This window comes from Apium graveolens, chromosome 5 (assembly GCF_009905375.1).
Source record: "Apium graveolens cultivar Ventura chromosome 5, ASM990537v1, whole genome shotgun sequence".
Classification (NCBI taxonomy): Eukaryota; Viridiplantae; Streptophyta; class Magnoliopsida; order Apiales; family Apiaceae; genus Apium; species Apium graveolens.
In genome coordinates this window covers 296,409,903-296,436,803 of record NC_133651.1, presented here as the reverse complement: position 1 = coordinate 296,436,803, position 26,901 = coordinate 296,409,903, and the positions used below count along the sequence as shown (strand labels likewise).

The following is a 26,901-nucleotide window of genomic DNA, read 5'->3' as shown; positions in this document are numbered from 1 at the left end:
GAAGGAACTCAATACCTAATTTTTCCTACATAGGCGAGATTGAGAACTTGATAAATTGTTATTACGTGCCTGCCTTTAGAGGATACATTAAATCAATTTCTTGTCAGGACACAAAAGGTTTTCATTTTAATTAAATAAACAATAGTTGTTTATTCTATTTTAAGGATAAGGCGTATAATGTTGCACAATTAATTAACAATTTATATATTCAAAGATGACTCAAATAAAACATTACCTCTACCATTGTCGTTAAGCCATAATAAGGAGAAACACATTTCTGAGTTACATATAGATGGATACTTGGATAAGTTTGATTTTGAATCATATGAAAGATGCGAACTTTGTCTCATTTGCAAAATGACTAAAGCTTCTTTTACCTGATCAGGTGAAAGGGCCACCGAACGATTATGACTTATACATAATGATGTATGTGGTCGAATGCGTCTGAAGGCAAGGGGTGGCTTATACTGCATCATAACATTACTGATGATTTTAGTAGATATGGATATGTGGTTCTTTTGAAGAACAAATATGATTCTTTTTGTAATAACCCCAAAAATTTTGGACTTTTTATAACCCTTATGAATAGTGATTTTGCTGATTATGCTGATTAAGGAATTTTTTCATGCCACACTATGCAGGAGTTCTTTTATTGATATTATGAGATCTTATTAGTACTCCATATGGTATATAAGTGTATGTAAAGATCGTCAGAATCCAAATTCGAACACTTTGATTTTTCCCGAAAATCCACCAGATACCGAAAGAATTGAGTATAAGGTAACATGATGAAAAAGATTTAAATTCAAGGATTATAAGAGAGGATCATAAAAGGAATTTAAAATATTGAGAAAGGTTAGGGGAACCCAAGTAATAAAATCCCGAATATGATCTCTCAAACGACAAACGAGAACGAAAGTTAAGCGAACCGTATAACAGATAAGCGTTCATTAGCCAAGTAATTAAGGTTTAATCAAAGAGGTTAGTGGATGATGATGTCATCACACCACAAAGGGAAGACAAGTGTTAAAAAGATGACACAAGCTTGATGACATAAGCATGATAGGGGGTTTTGCTTTGTTGGTTGATTATGGGCCATGTAAAATTTACCATGGTAAAAAGCTAAAACAATTGCCAAGACAAAAAGAGAAGCAACCAAGCATAATTCATAAAACAAAAAAAAGAGGAGTTGGCCTTGCATAAAAGCTCTCGGCCTCTTTCCTTTTTCAAGAAGAAGAAATTCAAAAACCCAAGATCCAAGCCTTGGAATTTTGTAAGGTAATTATCCAAGGTTCTTTATGATTAATTATGGCAATCCTAGGAGTTTAAGCTGCCAACTCCTTCACAATCTTTTTCAATAAATCATTGAAGAAGATAGTGAATAGTGTTTTCAAGAATTTTAAATTGTTTGAACTTGTGTTTTTGGTTAGATTAAGCTTTGGTAAGGACTTTCAAGGGCTATTTCAAGCTTCTTAGTTAATACTACTCACCAAGGAAGGTAAAACCTCATACCCTAAGCTTTAATTTGAATTTTTAGGAGTGGTTTTGATTAATATAGTTCATGAGAAGCAAGATTCTTGTATGTTTAGGGTTTGGTTGGGTTTGTAATGATTTTGAGTTATAAATCTTGGTTATTAGTTAATAAACCTTAAGTATAGTTAGTAGCTCTTGTTTTTGATTGAATGAGTTGGGATAATCATGAGGTTATGGACTGATGTAGTAAGGTTTGGGTGAATTTTGGTTGTATTGGTGGTTGTGAGTTGATTTGTGGTTGTTTGGAGTGGTTTAAAACTTGGTAATCGCGTAAACATAGCCGTCGTAATGCCTGTTTTCATATAACTGCTTGTTCTTAGTGTTCGGGACAGAGATCTAACTGTCTAATCTATAACTTTGCCATGTTTAGCTAGATCGTGTCGTAATCTTCGTTTTGATATGTGGTTCGCTTAGATCCGATGTACGGTTTAGGAGAAATGACCGTTTTAAGTAACGGCGTTTCGCGAACCAACCATTATCCCTCGCCTTACTTTGAAACCTTGATTAAAGCCCTTAAATGGCTAACTGGAGTACGAAACAATTATGTAAGGTTAATTGGTCAGTTGGTAGAGTATTCGCAAAAGCGTCTCCTTAAAATTCGTAATGGTTAATTTTATAAAAATGGTGGAGCTGAGGGTACTCGAGCGAATTATGTGAATCATTAAGCGCAAAAACGAACGTTAGGGTCCAATTGGTTAAAGTCTAGTTTATTAAGCGACCGTGGTTTAATTCCAACTTATATGTTGTTTATAGGTTACCAGACTCGCCCCAGGCCTTTTACCACCCCCAGTCGCTCAGGCAAGTTTTCTACCCGTTATATTGTTGTTGTGATGTAAATATATATATGCATCATCTTGTGATAAGTGCATAATTGTTATTAGAAAATCTTGCGATATATTGGAGCATGTTGATATGATATATATGCATGCCTGTTTCGTAATCTTGATATCTCATTGTTGATTCAAATGCTTATAAACTGCATAATACCTATTCTAGAGATAAGCAGTAGTTGCGTATACCCTTAATATAGGGGACCCAAAGGTGAACATTTTTCTAAATCGGAATTTGATGTTTCCGAGTATAATATATATATATGATATATATATGAGATATATATTATATATATATATATGTATATATAATTTTCTATAACTATTAATCTGATAAGGTATATTCGATAGCTTTGAATAATAATCAAACTTATTTTCAATTATTCAAGTAAAGATCGTACTTTCGTATAAGTATATCTTTTGTTATTAATTATTCATTTCAAATATGAATTTTAAAACTTCTACTTCAATTATTTTTATAAAGATTATCCTTATGGGAATATTATTCAAATAATAATAATCAGATATTTTCTAACATATCGGGAATGATTTATTCTATTAAATCATCATTACTCTAAACATTCTTTAAAATGTTTTCGAGTCTTCAAAATGATTTTAAAAGTTAGAGCGGATCCTAAAACTCATTTTCAGATTTAAGATCTTCCTTTCGAAGGGGATTTAAATACTCGTTCAAAACCTAAGGGATCCGGCTCAGTGATGTATTTTTGGAGCAACGAAGTTGCTAACTTGATAAAAGAGTTTGATTACTTGCCCAACATTCAGGAAGTAAGTCCATCTAATTGAGTCGGCATAAGTGACAGGCCGGGGTACGGTCTATCAAAGTGTAAGTGGCTGAGTGGCAGTCCATCAATGCGTAAGAGGCTGGGTGGCGGTCCAGCACAAGGTCCTAATACGGCCAGGGTGATGACCGGTGGGGGATTCATCCATCTACTAATAGAAAAGGTTACTTATTGGTATCTTTTCCTGATCAGCAAGATATCGGGTTTATGCCAAAATTCGCTTCGTTCCAAATTCATTGGATATTATAACTCTGTTTATACTTTTCGTGACAGAGGTTTTCAGGGAATACACGAGAGATATATATAGGTATATATATATCGGGACTTAATGAAGTATCTCGTAACTTCATCTCATTCAAATAATATTTCAAAGATTGAATCTATTCAAGTCTTATGTTGTAGTCCCATCTATGTGATGAACCTTTGAAAACTTATTATACTTTGAACAGTGGTAGTTCAAGTAGTTTTCTAAAATGATATAAGTATATGGAAGTATTTTGTAACTTCATCCTCCTTTAAGCTTATATCCAGTAAGTAATTATCTTACACTTGATAAAGATTTCAAGTAAGTTATCCATTTAGATACTTGCATTATTGATTACACTATATATTATCTTGCGACCTGTAATGCTCACTCTTGCTTCGTTTCTTCATCACACAACAATAGTTGGGAAGGATGGTCAGACTCAAGCAGACCCAGCGCAAGAGCGTGGGAAGCGTCCCGCGTCTTTCCGTTGATATCATAGCTGTCATAGCTGCAGAGGTAGATCTATCTGTAGGCCATGCATTCTACTTTTAGGAATCAATTATGTATAAATATAACTTGTGTTGGATAATGGAAATTAACTGTAAACTTATTAAGTAATCATTTTGGGTTGTAATAACTTTTAATTTATGGATTCAAGGACTTGTACTTATTTCAATTTCATCTCTGAGACTATAACGTGTTGTGGTGTGTGTTATTGTGGGGTCACAACATGAGGTTATTTATTTTTAATTAAGTTAAGTGATATTTATGGAAAGAAAGACCGTGACGACCCAAATTCCTGACCCCGGATCTGGGGGTGTTATGAAATGTTCAAAGAATATAAGGCCGAAGTAGAAAAGAAAACAAGGAAAAAGTATAAAAGTTTTACGATCAGATCGTGGAGGAGAATACTTAAACCTCAATTTCAAGAGTTTCTTGAAGGAGTGTGATAGTGTATCATAAGTTACTCCTTCTAGAACACCTCAATGGAATAGAGATTCTGAGAGGAAAAATTGTACCTTGTTGGACATAGTGCGATCGATGATGAGTCAAGCGGATCTTCCATTCAGTTTCTAGAATTATGCTCTAGAAACAGCTGCATATACACTTAACCAAGTTCCGACCAAAGCGGTTCAAAATACTCTGTATGCGATATAGAGTGATAAATGTCAGAGCATGTCATTCATGAAAATATGGGGACGTGAAGTATTTGTAAAACGTTTAGCCTCTGACAAGCTTTTACCAAAATAAGATAGATGCTATTTTGTGGGATACCCAAGTGAGACTAGGGTATAGTTTTTATAATCTTTCCGAGAACAAAGTGTTTGTTGCTAGGGCCGCTGTATTTCTTGAGGGAGAACTAATTTCTAAGAAAATCAGTGGGAGGACAATACATCTTGATGAAGATCGAGAACCACATGATAACATTGAACCAGAGTTGGAATAAGACCAGGATGTATATCAAAATGTTGAAAGTAATCCTGTTCAGGAAACACAGGTTATTCGTAGATCTAGTAGGATTCACCATGAGTCTGGGAGAAATTATGGATTTCTTTTGACTCAAAATGGTGATGTGATGCTTACGGATAATGATAAAGCCTCTCACCTACCAAGATGCTATGAATCGTCCAGACTCCGAGAGATGGCCGAAGGCCATGAAATCCGAGATGGAATCCATGTATCAAAATAAAGTATTGACTTTAGTTGATCCACTCGAAGGGGTAAAACCTATAGGGTGCAAGTGGGTTTTCAAGAAGAAAACTGACATGGATGGTAAAGTACAGACCTATAAGGTGCGACTAGTGGCAAAAGGTTTCAAACAAATTCATGGTATAGACTATGATGAGACTTTTTCACCAGTTTCTATGTTCAAGTCCATCAGGATTTTGTTAGCAATAGTTGCTTACTTTGACTATGAGATTTGGCAAATGGATGTAAAAACTGCTTTCTTATATGGGAGCCTTGAAGAGGATGTATATATGATACAACCTGAGGGTTTTATCGATCCAAAGTTTGCTAAGATGGTTTGTAAGTTGCTTCTATCTATTTATAGATTGAAGCAAGCCTCAAGGAGAATGAATCTTCATTTTGATGAAACGGTCAAAGAGTTTGGCTTTATTCAAAATGAAGATGAACCATGTGTTTACAAGAAGGTTAGTGGGAGCCATGTGACATTCCTAGTATTACATGTAGATGACATATAATAAATTAGGAATGACATACCTTCTCTACAGGCTGTTAAGACTTGGTTGAGAAATAGTTTCTCGGTGAAAGACTTAGGCGGTGCTACCTATATATTAGGGATCAAGATCTATAGAGATAGATTGAAAAGATTAATTAACCTAGTCGGAGTACATACATTGATAAAATATTGCATCATTTTAGGATGCAGGAGATAAAGAAAGGATATGTTTCGATATATCATGGGATAGTGATCTCAAAAGATAATTGCCCCTAAATCATTAGATGATAAGGACCGTTTGAGAAAGCTCCATATGCTTTAGCAATTGGATCTATAATGTGTACAATGATATGTATTTATCCTGATATTTCGTATGCTTTGAGCATGACGAGCAGATACCAGTCTAATCCAGGTGAGGGTCACTGGATAATATTCAAAAATATTCTTAAGTACTTAAAGAGGACTAAAGATTTATTTTTGGTGTATGGAGAAGATAGGGAACTGGTTGTAAAGGGTTACACTGATACTAGTTTCTTAACCTAATTTCTGGATAGACAAGGATGATTATGTGTCTATTTCTGGTTTGTGTTTTGTCTAAATATAAGTTATGTTAGCTGGAATGGTTCACAGCAAGAACATTGATAATTCTATAATGGAAGCCGAATATATTGATACTTTTGTAACGGCCAAGGAGACTGTTTAGGCATGTCCTTAAACAATATCACCTTGTTAATGAGATTAATGATCAATGCGATTTAAATGTAAAGTGCATAGTAATGATAGTGTTGCAAACCCACTGACTAAGGCTTTATCGCAGCAGAAGCACGATGGTCATACTAGTTCCATGAGTATTAGATACATGAATGATTGGCTCTTGTGCAAGTGAGAGATTGTTAGTGTTTGTGCCCTATAGACAACAGTATGATGTTCTAGTTTAAGACATTAGGATTATTAATGTTTTTGTTCTATCGATTATTCCCTTTATAATTTATTAATTCTTAATTTACAGCGATATAAATGTTAGATTAATAAATGTCCTTGGAATATGATATGCAATTCTATATCTCAAAGTACGTGACTTAGAAATGAGATTATGAGAATGGTATCAATATTCCTAAAGGTCCCTAGTTGAGTATTATTATTAAGGGAAAATAATAATGCATTAAGACTGGATTGTTTGTTGACTGATGATCATATCTCATTAATCATAAGTATGATGATACTAAAGTCAAAAACACAAGCAGATGTATATGTAAATGGTGCTCGACAGACCCAATGTGAGATTCTACATGTCTGTTGCGTCATAAGTAATTCTCACAGTGATAATGATGTAATGATCCTTAGACCTGAAGTTATTATATATCTATACGAGAATTAATATACATTGATTCCATTAAAAGTTATCCTTGACCGGGTAATGATAAAAGTGGACATTGAGTATATTATGGATCGTATGAGAAATATGAATGATCTAGATGAGATTTAACCCTCCTATTTTAGGAGTGATATTATTGGCCTCTTGTGTGAGCTAGACTATGAATTGCGTGGCCACGCTCAAATGTTGATTTGATATGATAGTCTACTCATTGATCAAGGAAACCTGGATTAAACATTGATGAGGATGACACATTACATGCCTCTAGTTTAATTTATAATATTTGGTTAAAGGGATTATATTACATTGTACATTATTCACGAAAGGTTTACTCGATCACCGATTCAATTATTATTACTTGGGTAGCAATGATGGATTACTAAATGCCGCTCATTGTTTATGATTTTAAATTAGATTTAAAATTCGTTGTCAACGTAATAATAACCTATAGGGTCACACACTAAGAATGTTTGAAGGATTATTTAATTTAAATTGGATTTAAATTATATTAAAGTAATTCGAATTATTTATAATATTAATTAAATATGACTTAATTAATTAGATAAATATTGATATTCGAATTTACTAATATTAATTATGAAATTCATTTGTTAAATAATTAAGTGTGACTTAATTATTATAAAATAGAAATTTCGAATTAATAATAACTCCAAATTAGTTAAGAGTTATAATTTTTATTATACTCTCTATATAATATCTCTTGTGTGGCTGATTTTGTATGCAAGACTTTTACTAAAACCCTAGCCACCAAGAGAGAAGATGGAGAGAGCAAAAAGAAACGGGTTTGTGCTAGTACACATCCAATCCTTGAGTTCAAGCATTCGTGTGGATACCGATAGAGCGTAGATCGCGAGAGCGGGAAGCGTGGTGATTGAACAAGCTTTGGATCTCCATTAGTCAACCAATTTGTAAGGCTTCTTAAGGTAAACAATCTGATCTACGAATTAAATATCTATTTTTTGCATGGATCCTGCAGTGGGTTTCGAAAATTCTATTTTTTATGTTTTTAATTACTGTTTTCGTTGCGTTTATGTGCTCGAAACCCTTCACGTTCAACCTCGCATGTTCAGTGAACCTTGGTTGCTGATTCTTCTTAGAAGAGGAGGATTCAGAGCTTTTTCCAATTCGAGGATACTTGTCATTGGCATCATACTCCTGATCCGTCTTCCGCTTCTTATTTCCAGTAGGTCCATTACTCACAACCATTTTCTTCATACTTTCCTCCACCTTGATATACTTTCCGACCCTATACTAGAGCTGCAGCATGCTTTCAGGAGGCCGTTTAGCCAGGGACATCTTAAAGAACTCATCTCTAGTTCCTTGTTGTAGGGCTATCATAGCTACCTTATCGTCAAGATCAGGGACCTTCAAAGTCTTCTTCATGAATCGGCTTAAGTAGTATATCTGGGACTCCTTTGCTCCTTGGACTATGCCCATGAGGGAAGCCGAACTATTCTCGTGTACTCTTCCACTAATAAATTGCTTGATAAAAGCTTGGCTCAAGTCCTTAAAGGATCCAATAGAGTTTGGGGGCAAACGACTATACCACCTTTGAGCCATACCCGATAGGGTTTGAGGAAAGCCCCGACACTTAATAGCGTCGTTCACGGGCTGTAGCAACAGGGTGTTAGAACGTCCTGACATGATTATTAGGGTCGTCAGTACAATCGTATGTTTTGATGGTGGGCATCTTGAACTTTCTTGATATGCGGGCGTTCATAATCTCGTTAGTGAATGGTGGGTTTGGATCATCAGGATCTCCTAGGGGCATAAGATCACTTGGATCAACCCTTGGGGCAACAACCCTTCTTGGTATTGGACCATCTAGGTCTATGATTAGAGGGGGATCTCTCCGCCTCGCAGCAAGTGGGGGTCTTGGGGTCAGGTGCACCTCCAGGTCACGCTTCAGCCTTTGGATCTCAGCTTCATAAGCCCTGATCCTCTCCTAGACATCTTGGTAATTCATCTCTTGAGTGCTCCTAGGCCGCTGGTTGATACTAGGCATCGGCTCTTTACCAGCATGCCTCCTCCTTGGAGCAACGTCGTCTTCCGATGACTCGGAGTCTCCGTCAGAATGGGACATGATTGTCTGTTCCCCTATTATTTCTGCTCCATGTGTTCACCATAGTTGTTGTAGTCTTTCCACAGACGGCGCCAAATGTTGTGGAATAAAAATTATAGTATGTTAGTAATTAATGCTAGGGTTTGTGAGTTTCGAGATTTAGTGGTTGCTATCTTGTTCAGGACTTCGGTCCTTACAAGATGCTTATGTATCTCTGTGTGGTAGAGAATCAAGCCAAAAACGTAGTTCTAACATACTAGGAGCTGAGCAGAGTAAATATGCAGTTCTTTCGACATCCAACAATGCTACATATTTTTCAACTCTGAACTTTGGTAACGCAATATCACTTCAAATGGACAAAGACTGATTTTGATTATTTCTTTTGATATTTTTCAAAGAAAACCATTTCACCAATGTAATAGATATCTAGAAAAGAGTAAAATACTCATCGAATAAGATAGATTACTGTGCTTTTGATAGTACTACATAGTTCTTGCATGAGGAAGACCTCTTAATATCACATACTTACAACCTTAGATTAATGTCCTTAAAGCGAGCAATGTTTCACTAAACATGTTACGCATACAAATTCAATTTCTTGATCTACTCCATATACGTCTCTGCTCCTCAAAGCTTCCAACCATTGCTGACTGTTTGTTATCACTAAGTCGATTTGCAAAGACTCCATAATATCCCCAAGATTCTATTTTTGTCAAGACTTTCACTGATTTACCTCCTTTCTCGTCTATATTTAGCTGTCCATCTGTAGATATATCTCCGGTTGCTAAAACTTTAATAGATTCAAAATGGAATTCCGATTTTAATGTTGAATTATTATCAGCCAGGACAACTGCACCAAGAACTTCCCCAAGGAATGTTTCCTAAAACACATTACCATTCAGTAGAAAGCAAATGTATAGAAACTCTGAATAATTTCGGTATATAAGTAAGCATAATGAGTACCATGTGTTGATATCTATGATTCTTTAGTTGCAAGCTTTGCAATGCTGATAGCAGGCGCCTTGAAAACGAAGCCTCGGCTGTCTTTCTTGTAGACCGTAGCTTTTCAATGATCCTAGCATACGCACCGACTGTACGTTGGACATTGAGGGGAATGAGGGTAACATTAAGCTCAGATTCAAATACTGTTTTCGCAGCCAGAGGGTCGAGAAACATATTCATTTCAGCATATTTGTTTGAAGGAATATTGATAACATTCCCCGTTGGCTTTTTATCGTAGTTGATATTTCCTCCAACTATATAAACATCCTGCATTAGAATATAAATCAATCAGCTAAAGACTTCAGTCAGTGCGTTATCAAAAACTTCACTAAAGCATTGTGAGCTCCGACCTGAATAAGAGAGCTAACGCTTTTATTAGAACTAATAATCTTTGCCAAATTAGTCAAGGGTCCGTTATTCAATATAGTAACTTTTAATCCAGGATCCAAAGACTTTACTACAGACTCCCAAATCTCCATTGCAAATGGTTGTCTTGCTTCAAGCTTATTGGCATTTGTAGGAGCACCAGACTTTCCAGCATTTTGTGGTGTATATCTGAAAAAAATTGTCATATGCAAGAATAAGATACTAGACTCAAGAAGCTAAAACCATAAACTATCGAGATTGGAATGCACCTCCGGGGGCTTCGAGGCAAATCACGAGCAAATCCGTAAAGGGTGTCTGAATCAAGCAGTCCCCCACTACCATGTGGAATAGCCTTGCTGTATTTGCAGTTCCCAACGTTACTGTTAGTCGAAAAAGATTGATTGAATGCAAAGAACTCCCCTAAGCCGACAGGAATGTCATCACGACCCATCATATGCAGCAAATCATAAACTACATCTACTGTAGCTGCATTTGCCCAGCCAGTTGATGTTGCTAAGATTGCCTGGACAAGAAAAAAGAAACTAGTAAAAGTACTTATTATTTGCAGGGCAATGGAAAATAAGTAGCATTCTTTTTTTTTTTTGGACAAGTAAAAGAAAGTAGTATTCATTCTCACCTTAAGATTAATCACTTCAGTAGGTAGTTTAAGAAGATATAAAAGAGCCAGGAAATCTCCCGCACTCATATCCATATCAAACACAACATTTTTCCCTAGTTTCTTTCCTCTTTTAAGATCTGGTTTGTGAAGAATTTGTTTGTAGTGAGGAAACTGTGTAGTGAAATTGAACCTCCCACTGTTTTGAGGCTTAGTCAGAACCTGGAATACACTTTAGGTTAGAAATAATATAAGTTTGAGGTCAAAATAGAGTTCTCAAAGGCTTACATCCATGAAGCTTGTGAAGAATTGTCTATCAAGCGGGTTGCTAAGGTTACGGTTAGCTTTTGCATTTGTGGCGACAAGTATACGAACTCCTTCTGGACTACTTACTTCTTTGGTATAGCCATCCTGATCATGAGCATTCAATTAAGTTTTATATTCAGCAAAAGAAAATGACAGTGTTGAAGATCAAGATAATACCTCACATCTCCCTTTACCACCCTTGACAAGGCAAAATGGATCCTGATTTCCAGTTTGAACATGTCCGCTGTGAATCCCGTTTTGCATGTAATGGAACTTATCCTTTCTATGCTGAAACAACGGATTTGAACCATCAGATGTCCCGTAAGGTTTGTCTGAAGTAACCACAGTCATGTTCATGTACTTCATTTCTGCAAAATCATTTTCCCCATCATTCTTGTAGAAATTCTGCATGGTTGAGGCCGCTATACCAGCATTAAATGCATCCCAAACTGAAAAATGCTGTCAAGTGAAACCAAACATGGTCAGTGAGGTAAAATTAAACCAACAAAATTAATGAACATGGTAAAAAAGATAAAATATACGCTAACTTAATCCCTACTCCTGAGAGTACATAAGTTGTTATCGAGCAAAAAAAAAAGACAGTTGTTTGCATAAAGATCCCAGTTTTGACAGTGCTGGTGACTAGTGATGCATAACTGTTTTCATTTTTTCTAATTGAGTGCGAGAAGTACTTAAATAATACAGTACCTTGATGTGCGAGTTGTCATAAGCTGTTTTCAAAGAATTATAGCAATATTGAGCCTCATAAGTATGTTGATTATCCTTAAATATATCAAAGAACTCTTCAGTGATAGGGATAGTATCTGTTGCATCCAAGGGGACCAGGGTAACCGGAATCCCAGAATGTATCACCTGATTAACAAGGATAAATTGTTGGACACGTTCATTGAATATTTCATCGAAATTAATTTTAGCTTTACATGCTATAGTATATATGTATTCCTGAAAACAGAAATTTACCTGGTATGCAGCAAAAGGATCTTGATAGAAATTGAACTCTGCATAAGGATTGGCGGAGTGGGCTGTGAATAAGTTACCATGTGTACCACCTCCCATGATGAAAACATGCTCCACATTTTTCTTCAAGTGTGGATTATTCATGAGAAAAATTGCAAAATTTGTATGTGTACCGATGAGAATTACAGTGGTCGGACTTGCAGAAATTGTGTCGATCATTACTTTTTGAGCTGTAGCCTGCTGCAGAGGTGTATATTTCCTTTTCCCCTGAATCCAAATTTCATGATATCACGATACAAAATGTTCAAAATAATTATAAGAACATAAGCAATCTTTCATACTTGTGGCAGGAAGCTTTTCCTGAGGCCAAAGTTTGAATCACTATCTAATCTTCCATTGATTCCCACTGGAATAGACTGTCTATATCTACAATCTCCTGCTGTAGTTTTCACCTGAGACATACATATACAACATAATTTATTTAATGCATTATAAATTGCAAATTAAAAAGCAAGTTTAGTGTTAATTGTACTGATTTCTTTACTACATACTGCACCTGGTCAATTATAGGCAGATAGCCACCAACATCTGGTAAAATAGTACCATCTTCAAGAATTCCGCCTTCACCTCCAACCCCTACATCAATATCATCTCTATCCATCATATAAAGCATGTCGTAAACATGATTCACAGCGTGCCCTGCATTACTCCATGAATTTGAACTAATAGTAATAGCCTGCATGAAGATTGTATACATTATTAGCATACATATATACTTTTTGTCCATATAACATTTGGTAACTTAGATGAAACGGAGTTTGGAATAATTTTTGATTCGACAAATGTCGTTACCTTCAAGTGAAATTCTGAATGGTTAAGTTTCAAGAGGTACAAGATAGCGCAAATGTCATCGGCATCTACATCTGTATCCACTAGAATGCGATGAAGTTTGGCACGATCACTGTTGTTGGCTCCAGCATGTCTTATTACAGATATAAAATTTATAAATATAAATATGGTCAAAGCAAAAGCCATAACATTTTTCCTGTTATATGAAAAATTGTAAAAGTGTGCATCAAGTACCCACATCTTTGAATTCTTCCAAGGCTGCAACCAGGGATGTACAATTTATCCAGATATATAGCAGAAGTCTTGAACAAAGTGACTGCGACAATGGTTAGCTAAAGGTGGTAATCACAGCACTCTTTTTTGTTTTGCCAAAAGGATTGAATGCATTCGATCACAGCACTGTTACCTCTTACTAATTGCAGGCAAACAGACAAGACAAATAGAGAGAGATGGTAGGTGGAGTTAGTTTGTTACGTTTCTTAAAGATTGGTCTGTTTCTCTCTTAGAGATTGGTCTCCCTATCTATTCATCTATCCATCTATCTACAGCAGTACATAGACATTGTTTTCCCTGTAATATTACAATGCGGTGGATGGGGCTGTTCACGAACCGAACCGAGCAAGGTTTTGACTCAAACGAGCCGAGCTCTTATTTTTTTTTCTGACAAACCGAGCCGAGCCGAGCCAAGTTTTCTTATCGAACAAAAAATCATGTTCGAGCTCGATGTCGTTAACTAACGATCCGAACTCGAGTTTGTTCGCGAACAAATACGAGCCGAGTCGAGCTCGAGCCGTAACCGAGCAGCTTGCTAAGAATTAAAAAAAAAATCAACTTTGTGGCCCAATCCGAGCCGAGCTCAAGCCGAACGATTTTGAGCCAAGCCCCAGCTGAGCTTGAGCCGAATATACCAAAAACTCGGCTCGAGCCGAACATACCAAAAACTCTGCTCGAGCCGAACATACCAAAAATTCGACTCAAGCTCGTTTTCTTAACGAACACATTTTTGTATTCGAGCTCGAACTCGAGTTCTTAACGAACCAAACTGTTACCGAGTCGAGCTCGAATTTATTCGCGAACAGTTCGGTTCGTGAACAATTCTGATGATTAAGTGAGTTGTTTTAGCTATATGTTGATGTAATATTATGGGATATCCGATTGAGATTTTTAAGGATCTTATTAGATCTTGGCTATTAATTTTGAATTGTAAGAAATCCTTTAATATTTGGTGGCATATAGTAAGGTTTAGAAAAGGTTTTCAGATTTTGGATTATTCAATTTATATTTTAAAAAATATATTAAAATATAATTGTATTCAACTTGAATTTTTTTAAAAATATTAAAATATGGTGGTATTCGAAAATATGATTTTCTTGTATTTTATAAAATAGTAGATTTTAATGGATTTTTACAAGTGTATTTTATATTTCTAAAATAGAAAAATTCATGAGATATTAAAGGATTTGTCGAAATCTCTATTTAAATTAGCAAGACTCTTACGAGATTTTTTTATCAAATCGTCTAAAATCCGGCTAGAATTAAATGGATTATTAAAATCCCCTATAATTCAAACTGAATACACGCCTTTTAAGCAATGTCGATGTCCATATTTTCGATATATATTGATTTTTTTAGTTTGTGTTTGTTACCATTTCTTATAGATGACATTACATTAAAATGTAAATTGTTTTTCTTGACTAATATATCTAATAACCTTATAATTTAATATATGTTCTTAGAAATTGTGGTGAGCAACACATTGTTGATTAATCAGTGGTGGTTTAGAACCACTAGTTTATTATCTATTGGATCTTTCGGTTCTAATACATTAGCTGAAAGTTATCAGTATTTATCAAATCTATTCTTATCTAATCAGAAAGACATTATTGAGAAAAAGATGACTTTTTACGGATGAAATGAAAATTGAATTCATGAAACACGAAAAAGATTTCTCATTCCTTAGCCGGAAAGCTATGAGGGATTAAGTGGAATATAATTTACTGGGTGGTAGAGTCGCGGAAACGTTTGTTTCTTCCATATTTTGAACCTTAGCTCCCTGGAACAATAGGCTACTGCTGAAACACGAAAGAATTATTGAACATCGAACAACCAGTACATATATTCACGATCAGAAAAGAAGTACTGAATTTTCTTTCGGATAGGCAGTGAAAGCAAAGGAAGGCTGAAATGCCAACAAACGTCTATTATTAAATTTACCCAACCCGATAGTATTATAGACAATAAGCTCCTAAACGCTTTAGTCATAATAGTCTAGCCGAAAGTTACCAGTATTTACAAGTGTATTATAGATTACTGTCAAAGAGGATATCTTACTTTATTTCCCAACAAGTTGTGGTCGTATTTTTGACAGTATTATCTCCCGCCAAGTTTGTTTTCCAAGTATATTTTTGAATGCACTGTCAATGGACTGTTAACCTTGCTGCCAAGGTATCACTCTAGATTACTGTCAAAGTATTCAAATCGTTTTTGTATGCAAAATGTTGTGTAAAATTCAGGCGTGCAAATGTCCGCAATCGCCGGGACAATATCTTTCAAAGATTCTGTCTCCACTTCAATTTCTTTTCTGACAACATCTTCAGTGACAACAACATTAATCAGTGCATTAGCTTCATTGTGAATAGAATATTTTCTGTCAGCCTCAATATGTTAGTGTTAGAAATTATGTGCTTGTCTAGACAATATAACTATGGACTTTAATTTAGTCCGGAACACAAACAAATTATGTTTCTGGTAATCTCTAAATAATGCTGACAAAAGGGTTTAATATAGTTACTATCAAAATAAAAAGTAGAATGTTTAACCAGCTGAACGAAGTTCGAGAAATTGTTCAGGGCTCAGGGAAGTACAAAAATGACAACAGAGTTTAATACATAATGTCATGAATTCATTGGACACTATGCTACTATCAACCAAAAGATTTCAAGTTGGATAGAAAGTTTATCAAAAGAACATGTTTAACAAATTGAGAACAGTCATGACACCACTTGAAGTTCACTATATTAGGGTTTATGACAATATGTTTGATAGTAGGGTTGGAAAGTTCCATTTTACTTAAATTAATAAGGGGATGGATTGGTATCCAACCTTTTGCCAACAAACTTGATGGTAGAATGATACTGTCAAATAAAAGAAGTTGACAATTGTTATCAAATCCTGATGTTTTCTTCTCAAGTAAATTATAACGGAATAATCTTATTTTCGTAATTGTGGCAGCAACCTTCAAAAAATACTTTCTTTTATAATAGAATAAATATTCATTTTGTTAAGATTGATTTTTTTTATCTTTGTTGTTAGACAAATTTATTCAAATTTAAGAGTCGATTGTGGTGATTATATCTCAGGTGATTCTCTTGTCATAGACCTAACAGTTTAGCTTCCACAACATCAGGAATTTCTTCATCTTCAGTCTCTGTTTAGTTTCGTGAGTTATGAAAGTGGAAACCACACTCTTGGTTCCACTTTCACCTTTCTTAATTTCCGCCTCCACCTCCAGCACCATCACTATCTTTTCTTGAATTGACATCTTTAATCATCTTGATCAACAAGTCTAATTTTTTAAGCTGGGAGATAGATTTGAATAGCAGTTATAGCTTGTTTCCTGTTCTCTATTCTGTCTACTACTTCCAGCAACCGCTCCAAGCCTCTAACACATCAAGAATCCTCCCATGTTGTGTTTTCCCAAAATCCTCCAGATTAAGCAACCAATCTCGGTGACACCTACTTTTGTCTTAGTTTCGTAGTAGAACTTGACAAAGAAGATAGGAACATGATTTACTTCATGCATTTCTGTATCCACCATGTCAACTAAGAAGTGCCTTGTATCCAACTTCGACATCATTGCACATTGGTCACAACTACGTGTACTTCCCGTACCTGGTGCATTTTCACCATGTAGTCAATTCCACTAGGTGTTCTCACTACCACACCCCACCTTTCAATGACTTCACCAATACTCAGGCTTAATTAATTGTTCACCTTTCTCCTGTATACAATATAACATTTGTTTTCCTAACAAGCAAGCTTAACATTTATATAGAATTTTATGTGCAGGCAGTTCCTAACCCAATCACAAAGAGGTCTGTCAAATTTATATATTTAAAAAAAATCGTTATAATAAACAGGTATTTGTACCCGAAACTGACATAAATATCCCAAATAATATGAGAAAAAAGATGCAGCTTTAGTTGAGAGCACAAAGACATGCCTTATGGCTCGTAGTTTAATATTTGACCTGTCTACCCTCTGCAGAAATGATCTGGAGAGGCTAAAATGGTTATGAGTGTTCCATGTTGAAGCCACTTTTGCTTGTGTGAGATCATTTCGACATTGTAATGGTACTTACAATCAAGATAGCTAGTGCTTAAAAAGGCAAGCATTTGAGTATAAATAGTACAGAAGATTGTGAATGAAAGAAGAAGCAGAACTTAGTTTTATCATTTATGCCTCTACAAAGTTTGATAGCCGTAAAAAAGAAATTTGACATTATCGAGTAAAAATTAGTTAATAATTTACTCTAAAATCTTGAGTTTGTTAATAATTTGTTCCATGAATTGAACAAATTCTATAGCCGTACAAAATAAATTGACATTTTCTTGTGAAAATTAGTTAATAACTCATGGAGTCACTGTTTGTTAATTCCTAACGGTCTGATGTGCTCCAGTAATGATGTGTACCGCTAAGATGACTATCAAGGTAGATTAAAAAGTGGAGCACAATACAATCATGGACATCATTGCATAACAGGGATGGTTCATGAGATGAGCTTTAAAACTGTTCATATGATTCAAACTATTCCCGAGGTAGGATAGCTGTAATAGTTAGCTGGTTGCCTGATGAAAAGTTATCGTTGCTTAACAAGTGTTCTGTGCCGGGCAATATTCTCTCCATGAAGAAACCAGGTTTCTTAGGATGAGGCAGTTTCATGTTACTGCTCAACATTAGAACTACTTGGGACATAACTGGTCTGTCTATTGGATCTTCTTGAACGCATAATAGTCCAATTTGTATAACTCGAACCACTTGCATCTGGTTTCTTGACTCCAATATCACCTCATTGATAAGTCCAGAAAGCTTGTCTTCTTTGTAACATTTCCATGCCTAAAAGTTGTTTTTTGATTTGTCATATATTAGTACATAAACCTATAGCATAAAAAAATAAAATACTTTCTTTATCTTACATGTCCAAGTAGGTTTAAGCTGTGATCAGGATGACTGAAAAGTCTGTTCTTCTTTCCACTTATTATCTCCATAGTTAAAACACCAAAGCTATACACATCCGATTTAACAGAGAACACTCCATCAATAGCATACTCGGGAGACATGTAACCACTGCAAGAGATTATATTCAGAGATATCACTTGTTAGTTCTGAAGAAAAGAAAACACGAGTTGAAGAGTCGTAGGACTTCTTACTATGTCCCGACAATTCTAGCTGTATTTGCTTCTGTTTGACTTCCTTCAAATATTCTTGCCATGCCAAAGTCTGATATCTTTGGATTCATCTCATGATCAAGTAATATATTACTTGCTTTGAGATCTCTATGAATGATTCTTAGCTTTGAATCTTGATGAAGATATAGAAGTCCCCTCGCAATTCCAATTATTATGTTGTATAGTTTCAGCCAATCCATTGAATTTCTTGATTGATCTGCAAATTTGTAATCAAGAAATTATATTATTCTTTAGGTACAGACATATAAAAGAAATGAGCTGGGATATATTTATCTCTGATATTAAAAGAAGAATTTTGCCTTGCAGAAAAAAAGAGAGGAGAATTTTGAAGCAGACGCACCAAATATGAATGAATCTAAGCTTTTATTCGCCATATATTCGTATATCAAAATCCTTTCTCCTCTCTCTGTGCAGCAACCAAGAAGTGTCACCAGATTACGGTGCTGCAGTTTAGCAATACATGATACTTCATTTATGAATTCATCTAATCCTTGACCAGAATTCTTAGAAAGCCTTTTCACAGCTATCTCTTTTCCATCATTCAACATACCCTGGAAGCAATTATTCTTAGAAATGAATTGCTTGCATAAATTTTGTATGTTGTGTAAGTGTAATCACCTTGTACACAGGTCCAAAGCCGCCCTCTCCAAGCTTCTTGTCCTGGGAGAAGTTATCCGTGGCTTTTACAATTCTTTTGAAATCAACTAATGGCAACTCCCTATCTTCACTCTCAATTTTGTTAAGGGCTACAGTTTCTGAACTTAATTTCAAGTTGTCTGCATATTTTAAAGTAAAATTATTGCAAAAATACACAGTTACCTTATCCTGTTCGCAAAGTAAAAGCATCTTCTATAATAGAACAGTTTAATGTCTTGAATAATTTACCTTCCGTCTGCTTTCTTTTCCTCAATACAAGCAGGAAAAGTAGAGCAATTACTACTGTCAGTACCAAGGAAATTGGAATGATCCACATTGGTTTCTTTGCTCTCAATCTCAGGCTATCTACTGCATTTCCAGAATTGAAGAATAAAGGTTAGTTCTCAAGTAAACGAGATTATATTTCTTTTGACAATAGTAGTAATAAATGTACAACTAGAAATGTCGTCCAAATTTTGTCAGTTGTATATAAGAATCTTACGCACAATAAGCTCGATATTGAAATACTCCTGTTAAAGACATGAGAAATTTGGAAAACTATCTTTTACAGATAAATTGGACACGCGAGGTCAAGATAAACGGTTTAATGTGTACATTTGATTCTACCCAGAACAAAAAAGAACTGAAGTTTGTTTCTTTCTATTTTTGAATATTATAAAAAGTTTGGAACTACAGTCTGCAGAGAAGTGAAGTTACCTAATTCAGATGCTGGCATTTTAACATAAATATCTTGTCCATCCTCTGTATAGCCTTTAATATCAATTAGATCGTTGAACCATAAGATGCAACCACTTCCGCCACTTGTAATATCTGCGTTTGCATATGCTGTACAACTGCAGTTGTTCAGACACAACTTCGCACATTCTTGAAGGCTAATTTTCATGTCATATGTTGAATACCTCGTGTCTGGCAACTTCACACCCAAATATTTCATAAAACCCACTTTAGTCCTGCAGTCTAGTTCTGTCTTGCGAACACATCCGCCAGTCCAATCTACTGCTTCCCACTTGTCTGGAAATTTGGGAATGAATCCTCTCAAACATTCGCATCTTGGTGAACTGTTTATGTTACAAATACCATTAACACCACAGAATCCATAAGTATCACAGTCACCAACGATTTCGGTAAAGTATGTTATCCACATTTGCTTTTGATAATTCCATATAAAATGCTTTGTGTCTCCATTTGGAGTTATTGTGCGCCTAATATAAGCAGAAGTGCTATTGACGAGACCAAACATATAATAGATCTCCTTCTCATTGAAAACAAATTTTTCGGTCCAAATTCCATTTGGATTAAGCTTTGGAGTGCCACTGAACTGGACGCCATTCCATGGTCCAGTCCGAGTCCATCTGGCAGAACCTTTAAACCGAAAAAACTGTGGAAATCCATTAGGATCAATTCGGACAGTATAACTCCCTGTGGAGGGATCGTCGACACTTTTCCATGATGTGTAGTACCTATGTAGGCCGGTTACAAAATCTATTCCAGGCTTCATGCCTGTAATAAAAGTATCTCCCGGGTAATCAAAACTCTGCCAAATAAAATCTTTTGCATTGTTTTTTTCATGATCATCATCCCTTACAACCAAATTTCCTGAATCTAATAGCTGCGCAATGGGATTCTGCATCGTTTTAGACACATTCGATGACCATACTACCACATCAGCTGTGCGCAATGTGATTCCCTTGTGATTGATCGTTACGACGGCCAAGTTATTCTTGATAGGAGTATCTCTGTTGGCAACCCACAAAACCGTCCCATTAGAAATTTTCTTGTACCAGATACCCAAATATCGATTTGTAGAGCTACCGGGGCTAAAAAAACCAAGCTGAAATTCTCCTCTGGCCGAGGTGATGGTCTCACCATCCCTAATGGTCTGGTTTGCTCTGATGGTATCTACTACTATGGAGTTTGTCAAAGTTGATAACAGGGTGGACAACAATATAACAGCGGCAGTTGCACCCATTGTATATTGCTCTACCATCATTCCTCAAGGTACCTTTGTAGACCGGCTATTGTCGAGAACCGGAACCGAAAGCTACCAGGCTGAAATTTTTAAATGCAAAATTGTTGAGAAAAATTATTGTACAATAAATTTATAGCAAAAGACACAAATAATTTTTAAAAATAGTTAGCGGTATATCCCTAGCTAAGAGCCGCGAAAGTGACCACCGTTGGGATTAAACCACATGTTCCGCATCAAACAATCCAATTTTGAACTGATCCGAACTGTAACTGAAACCTCATTTTGTTTTGGTTCAATTTTGGTTCAATGACTTTAAAAACCAATCTTTTTAGGCAAAATTTTCTTTTTCAAGTTTTTTAAGGCAAACTTTAAAACCCAGCTTTATCCAAATTTATATGCTAATTTCATTTAATAGAGGTTTTAGTAAATTATTGTTAAACCTTATCAAATATTCGGTTGCCAACTTATAAAAATTTATAACACATTAATCAAGTTGGGATTAATATTTTTAAGAAATAATGTCGAAGACTATTTTATTACTTGCATCTAATATTTTTTTGCAACTAAATTGATAGATATTTACACTCAATACCAATGATTTACTATAGCAAATATTGATTTTCTTTTAATCAAATGTGCGTATTTATAGAAGAAAAAATAAAGAGGAGAACTTTTTTATACCGCGAACGGTCAAAATTCGTTAATTCAAACATACTAAAATCAAATCGAGTGAATTGATTTTGTTGGGTTATGAATTATAAATTGGTTAACAATTTTTAAAAATCGCTATAACATAGTTTATCTCACTTAACATTTAATCCGAACTTAATCGGACCACAGTGACCCTTGACCTGTATCATCATCTCCGAACCCTGTAATTTCTCTGCTCGTTCTAGTTTTGAAATGTTGAATCTACAGTCTTGTACACGTTTACTCGTTTTCTCTTGTCTCAAGTCAATGCAAGACCTAGGCTGTCCAGTCTTCACTATGATTGTCCTGGTCCTCGGGGATTAAGAAGTCGTTTATTTTCTTCTATATAAAAAATATATTATCCCTTGAGTCTTTGTCGCCACCTGAATAAGTGATATGACGCAATGGTACATTACAGAGGTGAAGCTTGAACCAAACCTGCAATTTTGGATAAGTATCGCAGCACGTGGGAAGTATGGGGGAATAATTAATGGGTATTTTACGTAAGTCGTAAAAGATATATATAATTAAAATTGGCTCCAAATTGCTAATTGAGTAATGATAGTTTTTGTTGAAATAGATTTGATTTAATAATAGTTTTAAATCTTAAATTAGTAAAGTTAGCCACGAAAGCTAAATTATATATTACCTAATTATCCAGATATAGGGTTATGGTCCATTTCAACACAATTTAAAGTTGAAGGTATCAAAATAGGCACTACTATAAATCCGGTCCTCCCTGGCATATTGATCACGCATATTCATTCTAGGTTATCTATAAACGCAAATTCAAGTTGCGTTACCCGTGAAATCTCTTAACAGCCTGTATCAGAAATGCACATATACTTTGCGTTTAATAATCCAATGCGATTTATAAATGTTTTAAGAGATTTAACATATTAAAAGTATGTGTTTATCGAGAAAAACTATATCACTCAAAAGTTGAATAAATCGAGGAAACTGCATGAGAATGGGACCCTTCACGTGCTTCTGATCAGTTATTCAGATTTTTCAGGTATTAGGTACGAGTTTTGGTCATTTCAAACCAAATCATAATATTTGGTTCTGAAATTTAATCCTCCAAACACATATCTCAAACCCCTAAAATATGGGTTTTTGATATCTCAGTGAGGAGGTGGGTATAAAATAGGGGTACGAGAAATCAAATATATTTTTTATTTTGTATATAATTTTATGTAAATATTTAATACAAAAATAAATCGATAATTCAAAACAATATAAAATTAAAATTATATTAATTTTTTTAATTATTAAAAATTATATTAATTTTTTTAATTATTAAAAATTAATAAATTAATAATATTTTAATTAAATATATTCATTTCTCCACTCAACCAAATAATGTAAAGAATGATATCTCAACCCTATATCATCTTAACCCAATTTCTCATTTCAATTTCATATCACTTCGCGAACCAAATGACCCATATATAAGATTTTAATTCATACCATTAACACATAAGTTAGAAATGTTAAGTGTGTGCTAGGCAGGGGCCAGTAATTTATATTATGCCATTTTGAACCATATATCTTAATTTAATGTTATTTGGGCATTTTCCTATATTTATATTTATATTTTCACTAGCCATGTAGTTGTTTTTTGTATTCTGTAGACTAATATTTGATTACTCCGGTGAGCGGGGCGGCTCCTTCCGACACCGTGCCTGGACCTTCTGGATGTTAATGTTAATGAAGTGTAGTTGTTGTTGGAAGCCTGCAAAACAACACCGGAGGGGGGTTTTATCATCGCGGCGCCTCCGGTGTAAGAATAAGTAGCTGGCTGGGGAAGATGAAGATAGAGAGACTAAGGTTGCTGTGTGTGTATAAGCTGTGTATAAGAGAGTGTGTGTAATGCCAGTATTTTTCTAACCCCTAAACCCTTCATCCTTGGGGGTATATATAGCCCCAAGGTAGGGTTTAAGGGTTGGTACCTCTTGATCAGGGCCGTTGGTTCTTGGAGGCGGACGACGCCTAGCTTGGGTGGATTGCATACACGTGTCCAAGGGAGGACCACCTTCAGGGTATCCTAACGGCCTTCTGACACGCGCCGTGTTTGTCTGATATGTTGGTTGTTGATAGCTGTCATCGTCACGTGCCCATGTACCCTTCCTTGGCGGGTTGTGGAATGTGCATATGCTTTCTGGGACCCCCCTCAGGGTGATCCTGGTTCTGGGCCGGATCCGGGTAGGCAGGTGATCCAGGTCATGGGTTGGACCCTGGTAGAAGATGATCCAGGTCCTGGGTTGGAGCCTGGCTGGGAGATGATCCAAGTCCTAGGTTGACCCTGAGCCTGGATCTCTCTACTCGATTGCGCTGGGTGAGGGGGGTCATGGTTCATCAATTGAGCCTGATACCCCTTAGATCCAGGTTGGGCCCTAGCCAGGTTGCTTAAACCCTATCATTTGCCCCCTACTCCCTTATGCAGATTTTCTGGATGAGGGAGTAGAGTAGTATCACATGGTTGTTGCTTTAGGAGAAAAAACTTATGCTTCTCTGTTGCCCCCCAATCCGGGTCTGGTGTTGAAGGGATAGATCCGGATTAAGGTAGGTGGACTTTTGTTGCCTTAGAAAAAATTCTGATATTTGTTGCCCCCAAACCGGATCTGGTGTAGTAGATGCCAATCCGGATTAAGGTAGAAGAATTTGGCTGCTTTAGAAAAATTCTTGCACCCGATTGCCCCCCAATCCGGATATGGTGTAGTAGATGTCAATCCAGATTAAGGTAGAAGAATTCGGCTGCTTTAGAAAAATTTATGCTCCCTGTTTGTACCACAATCTGGATCTGGCGTAGTAGATGATAATCCGGATTAAGGTAGAAGAATTTGGCTGCTTTAGAAAAATTTCTGCTCCCTGGTTTCCCCCAAATCCGGATCTGGTGTAGTAGATGCCAATCCAGATTAAGGTAGAAGAACTTGGCTGCTTTAGAAAAATTTCTGCACCCGGTTGCCCCCCAATTCGGATCTGGTGTAGTATATGCCAATCCGGATTAAGGTAGAAGAATTTGGCTGCTTTAGAAAAATTTATGCTCCCTGGTTACACCTCAATTGGGATCTGGTGTAGTAGATGACAATCCAGATTAAGGTAGATGAATTTGGATGCTTTAGAAAAATTTCTGCTCCCTGGTTGCCCCCCAATCCGGATCTGGTATAGTAGATGCCAATCCGGATTAAGGTAGAAGAATTTGGCTGCTTTAGAAATTTCTGCTCATTTGATGTCCGTAGGTCTGGATACACTTTCATCTGGGTAGGTGTCAATGATCCGGGTAGGAGGCTGCAGGTTATGTGGAATTTGTAACGTTTTTGTTCCGTTATTTCCCTCCCACGATTTTGAATTGTGGGGCAGTTAATAATCCTTGAAACTCGCCCCACAATCATTACGTGGTTTAATGGGGTCTTAACTGTGCACATATATCTGTGTATATATGTGTTATTTTTTTATTTCTTTTTTGTAACTGTTGCCCGGACCAACCACGCCCTGCCAAGTGGCAGGGGCTGTTCACTTCTCTTCGCCTATAAAAAGCGGTGCCCTCTTTCTCTTTCATTCTTTATTCATATCAAGAAAAAAAACCAAGGGTCACCATTCTTTTTTCTTCATCGCTGAGGTTTTTCGGAGTCATCTTGGGTTTTTGAAGGGTTGGATCTTGCTCTTTTCTTTTGCTATTCTATGTTCTTCCATTGTGTCATCGAATCTATAAGTCCCCATTGCCCTTTCTCCGTTCTTTATTTTCGATTTTTTGTATTTTTCTCCAAGTTTTCGCATGCTTCGAAGTAATCGGTAGATTTATGTATTTTTTGGTTCATTTATGTAGAGGGTTTCTTCGTTTTTGCTTGGGTATGCATAGATCTGTTTGTTTTGCTGTGTTTTTGGTATGTTTTTTGCTCGAAAGGTTGGGTTTTTAAGTTCGGTTTTTCTGGTTTTTTTGGGTTTTTCTTCGTGTTCTTGCCTAAAATATATGTATGTATATGTGAAATGCATGGATTTTGCTGTTTGATTCTTGGTTTTGACTTTGATCCGGGTAGGGGTACAAGACCCGGATTCGTGGTAGTTACTTGGGTAGACTTATATGACTTGAGGTTTCCAATTTTTGTTTGGTTGCTTTGGACCCGGATCTAGGTGTTTGACATCAGGATTCGGGTCCCTGCTGTTATTTTCCTTGGCTCGTAGATTACATGATCCGGATCGTTGATGTTTTTCCGGGTTGGACTTGCATTGGCTGTCCGGATCATTAGGTTATGGAAAGATTAATATAACATCCTTGATCCGGAACGCTTAGCGAAAAACTTAAAAATCGTAGGAATCCAGACTAACTCACCTTTATTTTAATAGGTATATGGTCCGGATCAATAGGCTTCCAATAAGGGCTTTCAATTGTTACCCTGGTCTTTCAAGTGAAGGAAGTGATCTGAGCTCATCTGAGGGGACGCAGGTCCAGGTAGAAATGGTTAAGAAGGCCTCCCCTTCCGCCGAGGTAATCTTGAAGTTCAGGTACAAGAAGATTCTACGGAACTCGGTCCCCTTCACGCCTGAGGGCTATTGGATAGATGTAAAGTACCACTTTATTGAGAAGCCTGCAGATATTGATAACGAGGTTTATTATGGTAGGGTTAGGTATGACAGACAGCCTAACGGTCACCTCGGGGTGTATAAACAGGAAGCTCTCGAGAGGATGTTCGCCGAGTTTCCTATAAGCCGAGATCATTATCAACTGAAAGATTTATTCTCCGAGGCGGACCCGGCTGAGATGGATGAGACGGTCCGGGCTGCGTTCCAATTGACCCCTGATGTTAAGTGGAGGTGGCCGGAACCTCATGAAAGGATCTATCACCGCCCAGAAGACGGGTTTGTCCCGGTCTGGATGGAGCATCTTAGATCCGAGTGGAGCCCCCGCTGCCATATATTTATCAAACACCTCTGCAAGCATGTGTACAA

The 26,901-nt window shown here is 36.2% G+C and overlaps 2 protein-coding genes across 3 annotated transcripts; both read right to left on the bottom strand.

The window, feature by feature from the left end:
- Positions 1-9,475: 9,475 nt before the first annotated feature.
- LOC141659191 (nucleoside hydrolase 3-like) lies at positions 9,476-13,646 on the bottom strand. Of its 2 annotated transcripts, XM_074465965.1 has the most exons (13): positions 13,406-13,642; positions 13,171-13,300; positions 12,875-13,054; positions 12,660-12,770; positions 12,322-12,585; positions 12,049-12,213; positions 11,518-11,799; positions 11,323-11,445; positions 11,056-11,256; positions 10,688-10,941; positions 10,403-10,607; positions 10,014-10,319; positions 9,476-9,931 (listed from the first exon to the last, which is right to left on the bottom strand). In XM_074465965.1, exons 3-13 carry the CDS (start codon positions 12,989-12,991, stop codon positions 9,641-9,643), a joined length of 2,319 nt encoding a protein of 772 aa, XP_074322066.1. In that variant the 5' UTR covers positions 12,992-13,054; positions 13,171-13,300; positions 13,406-13,642; the 3' UTR covers positions 9,476-9,640. The 2 variants fall into 2 exon arrangements, with proteins under 2 accessions (XP_074322066.1, XP_074322065.1); XM_074465964.1 differs by having other exon boundaries at positions 13,171-13,646.
- Positions 13,647-17,716: 4,070 nt separating this feature from the next.
- LOC141661917 (G-type lectin S-receptor-like serine/threonine-protein kinase At4g27290) lies at positions 17,717-21,331 on the bottom strand. Its single transcript, XM_074468941.1, has 7 exons — positions 19,989-21,331; positions 19,521-19,640; positions 19,254-19,411; positions 18,976-19,186; positions 18,597-18,831; positions 18,363-18,513; positions 17,717-18,282 (listed from the first exon to the last, which is right to left on the bottom strand). The coding sequence occupies exons 1-7, from the start codon at positions 21,280-21,282 to the stop codon at positions 17,974-17,976; spliced, it is 2,478 nt and encodes an 825-aa protein (XP_074325042.1). The 5' UTR covers positions 21,283-21,331; the 3' UTR covers positions 17,717-17,973.
- Between the last annotated feature and the right edge of the window lie 5,570 nt (positions 21,332-26,901).

Coding starts and splice junctions, on each gene's coding strand:
- LOC141659191 (XM_074465964.1), bottom strand. CDS start 13,407: ATGTGGGTACTTGATGCACACTTTTACAATTTTTCATATAACAGGAAA. Junction 12,771..12,874: donor ATCTGCCTATAATTGACCAG/GTGCAGTATGTA, acceptor TGTATGTCTCAG/GTGAAAACTACAGCAGGAGA. Junction 12,214..12,321: donor ATCCTTTTGCTGCATACCAG/GTAAATTTCTGT, acceptor CTTGTTAATCAG/GTGATACATTCTGGGATTCC.
- LOC141661917 (XM_074468941.1), bottom strand. CDS start 21,282: ATGATGGTAGAGCAATATACAATGGGTGCAACTGCCGCTGTTATATTG. Junction 19,641..19,988: donor AATGCCAGCATCTGAATTAG/GTAACTTCACTT, acceptor CTGGAAATGCAG/TAGATAGCCTGAGATTGAGA. Junction 18,514..18,596: donor GCTAGAATTGTCGGGACATA/GTAAGAAGTCCT, acceptor AATCTCTTGCAG/TGGTTACATGTCTCCCGAGT.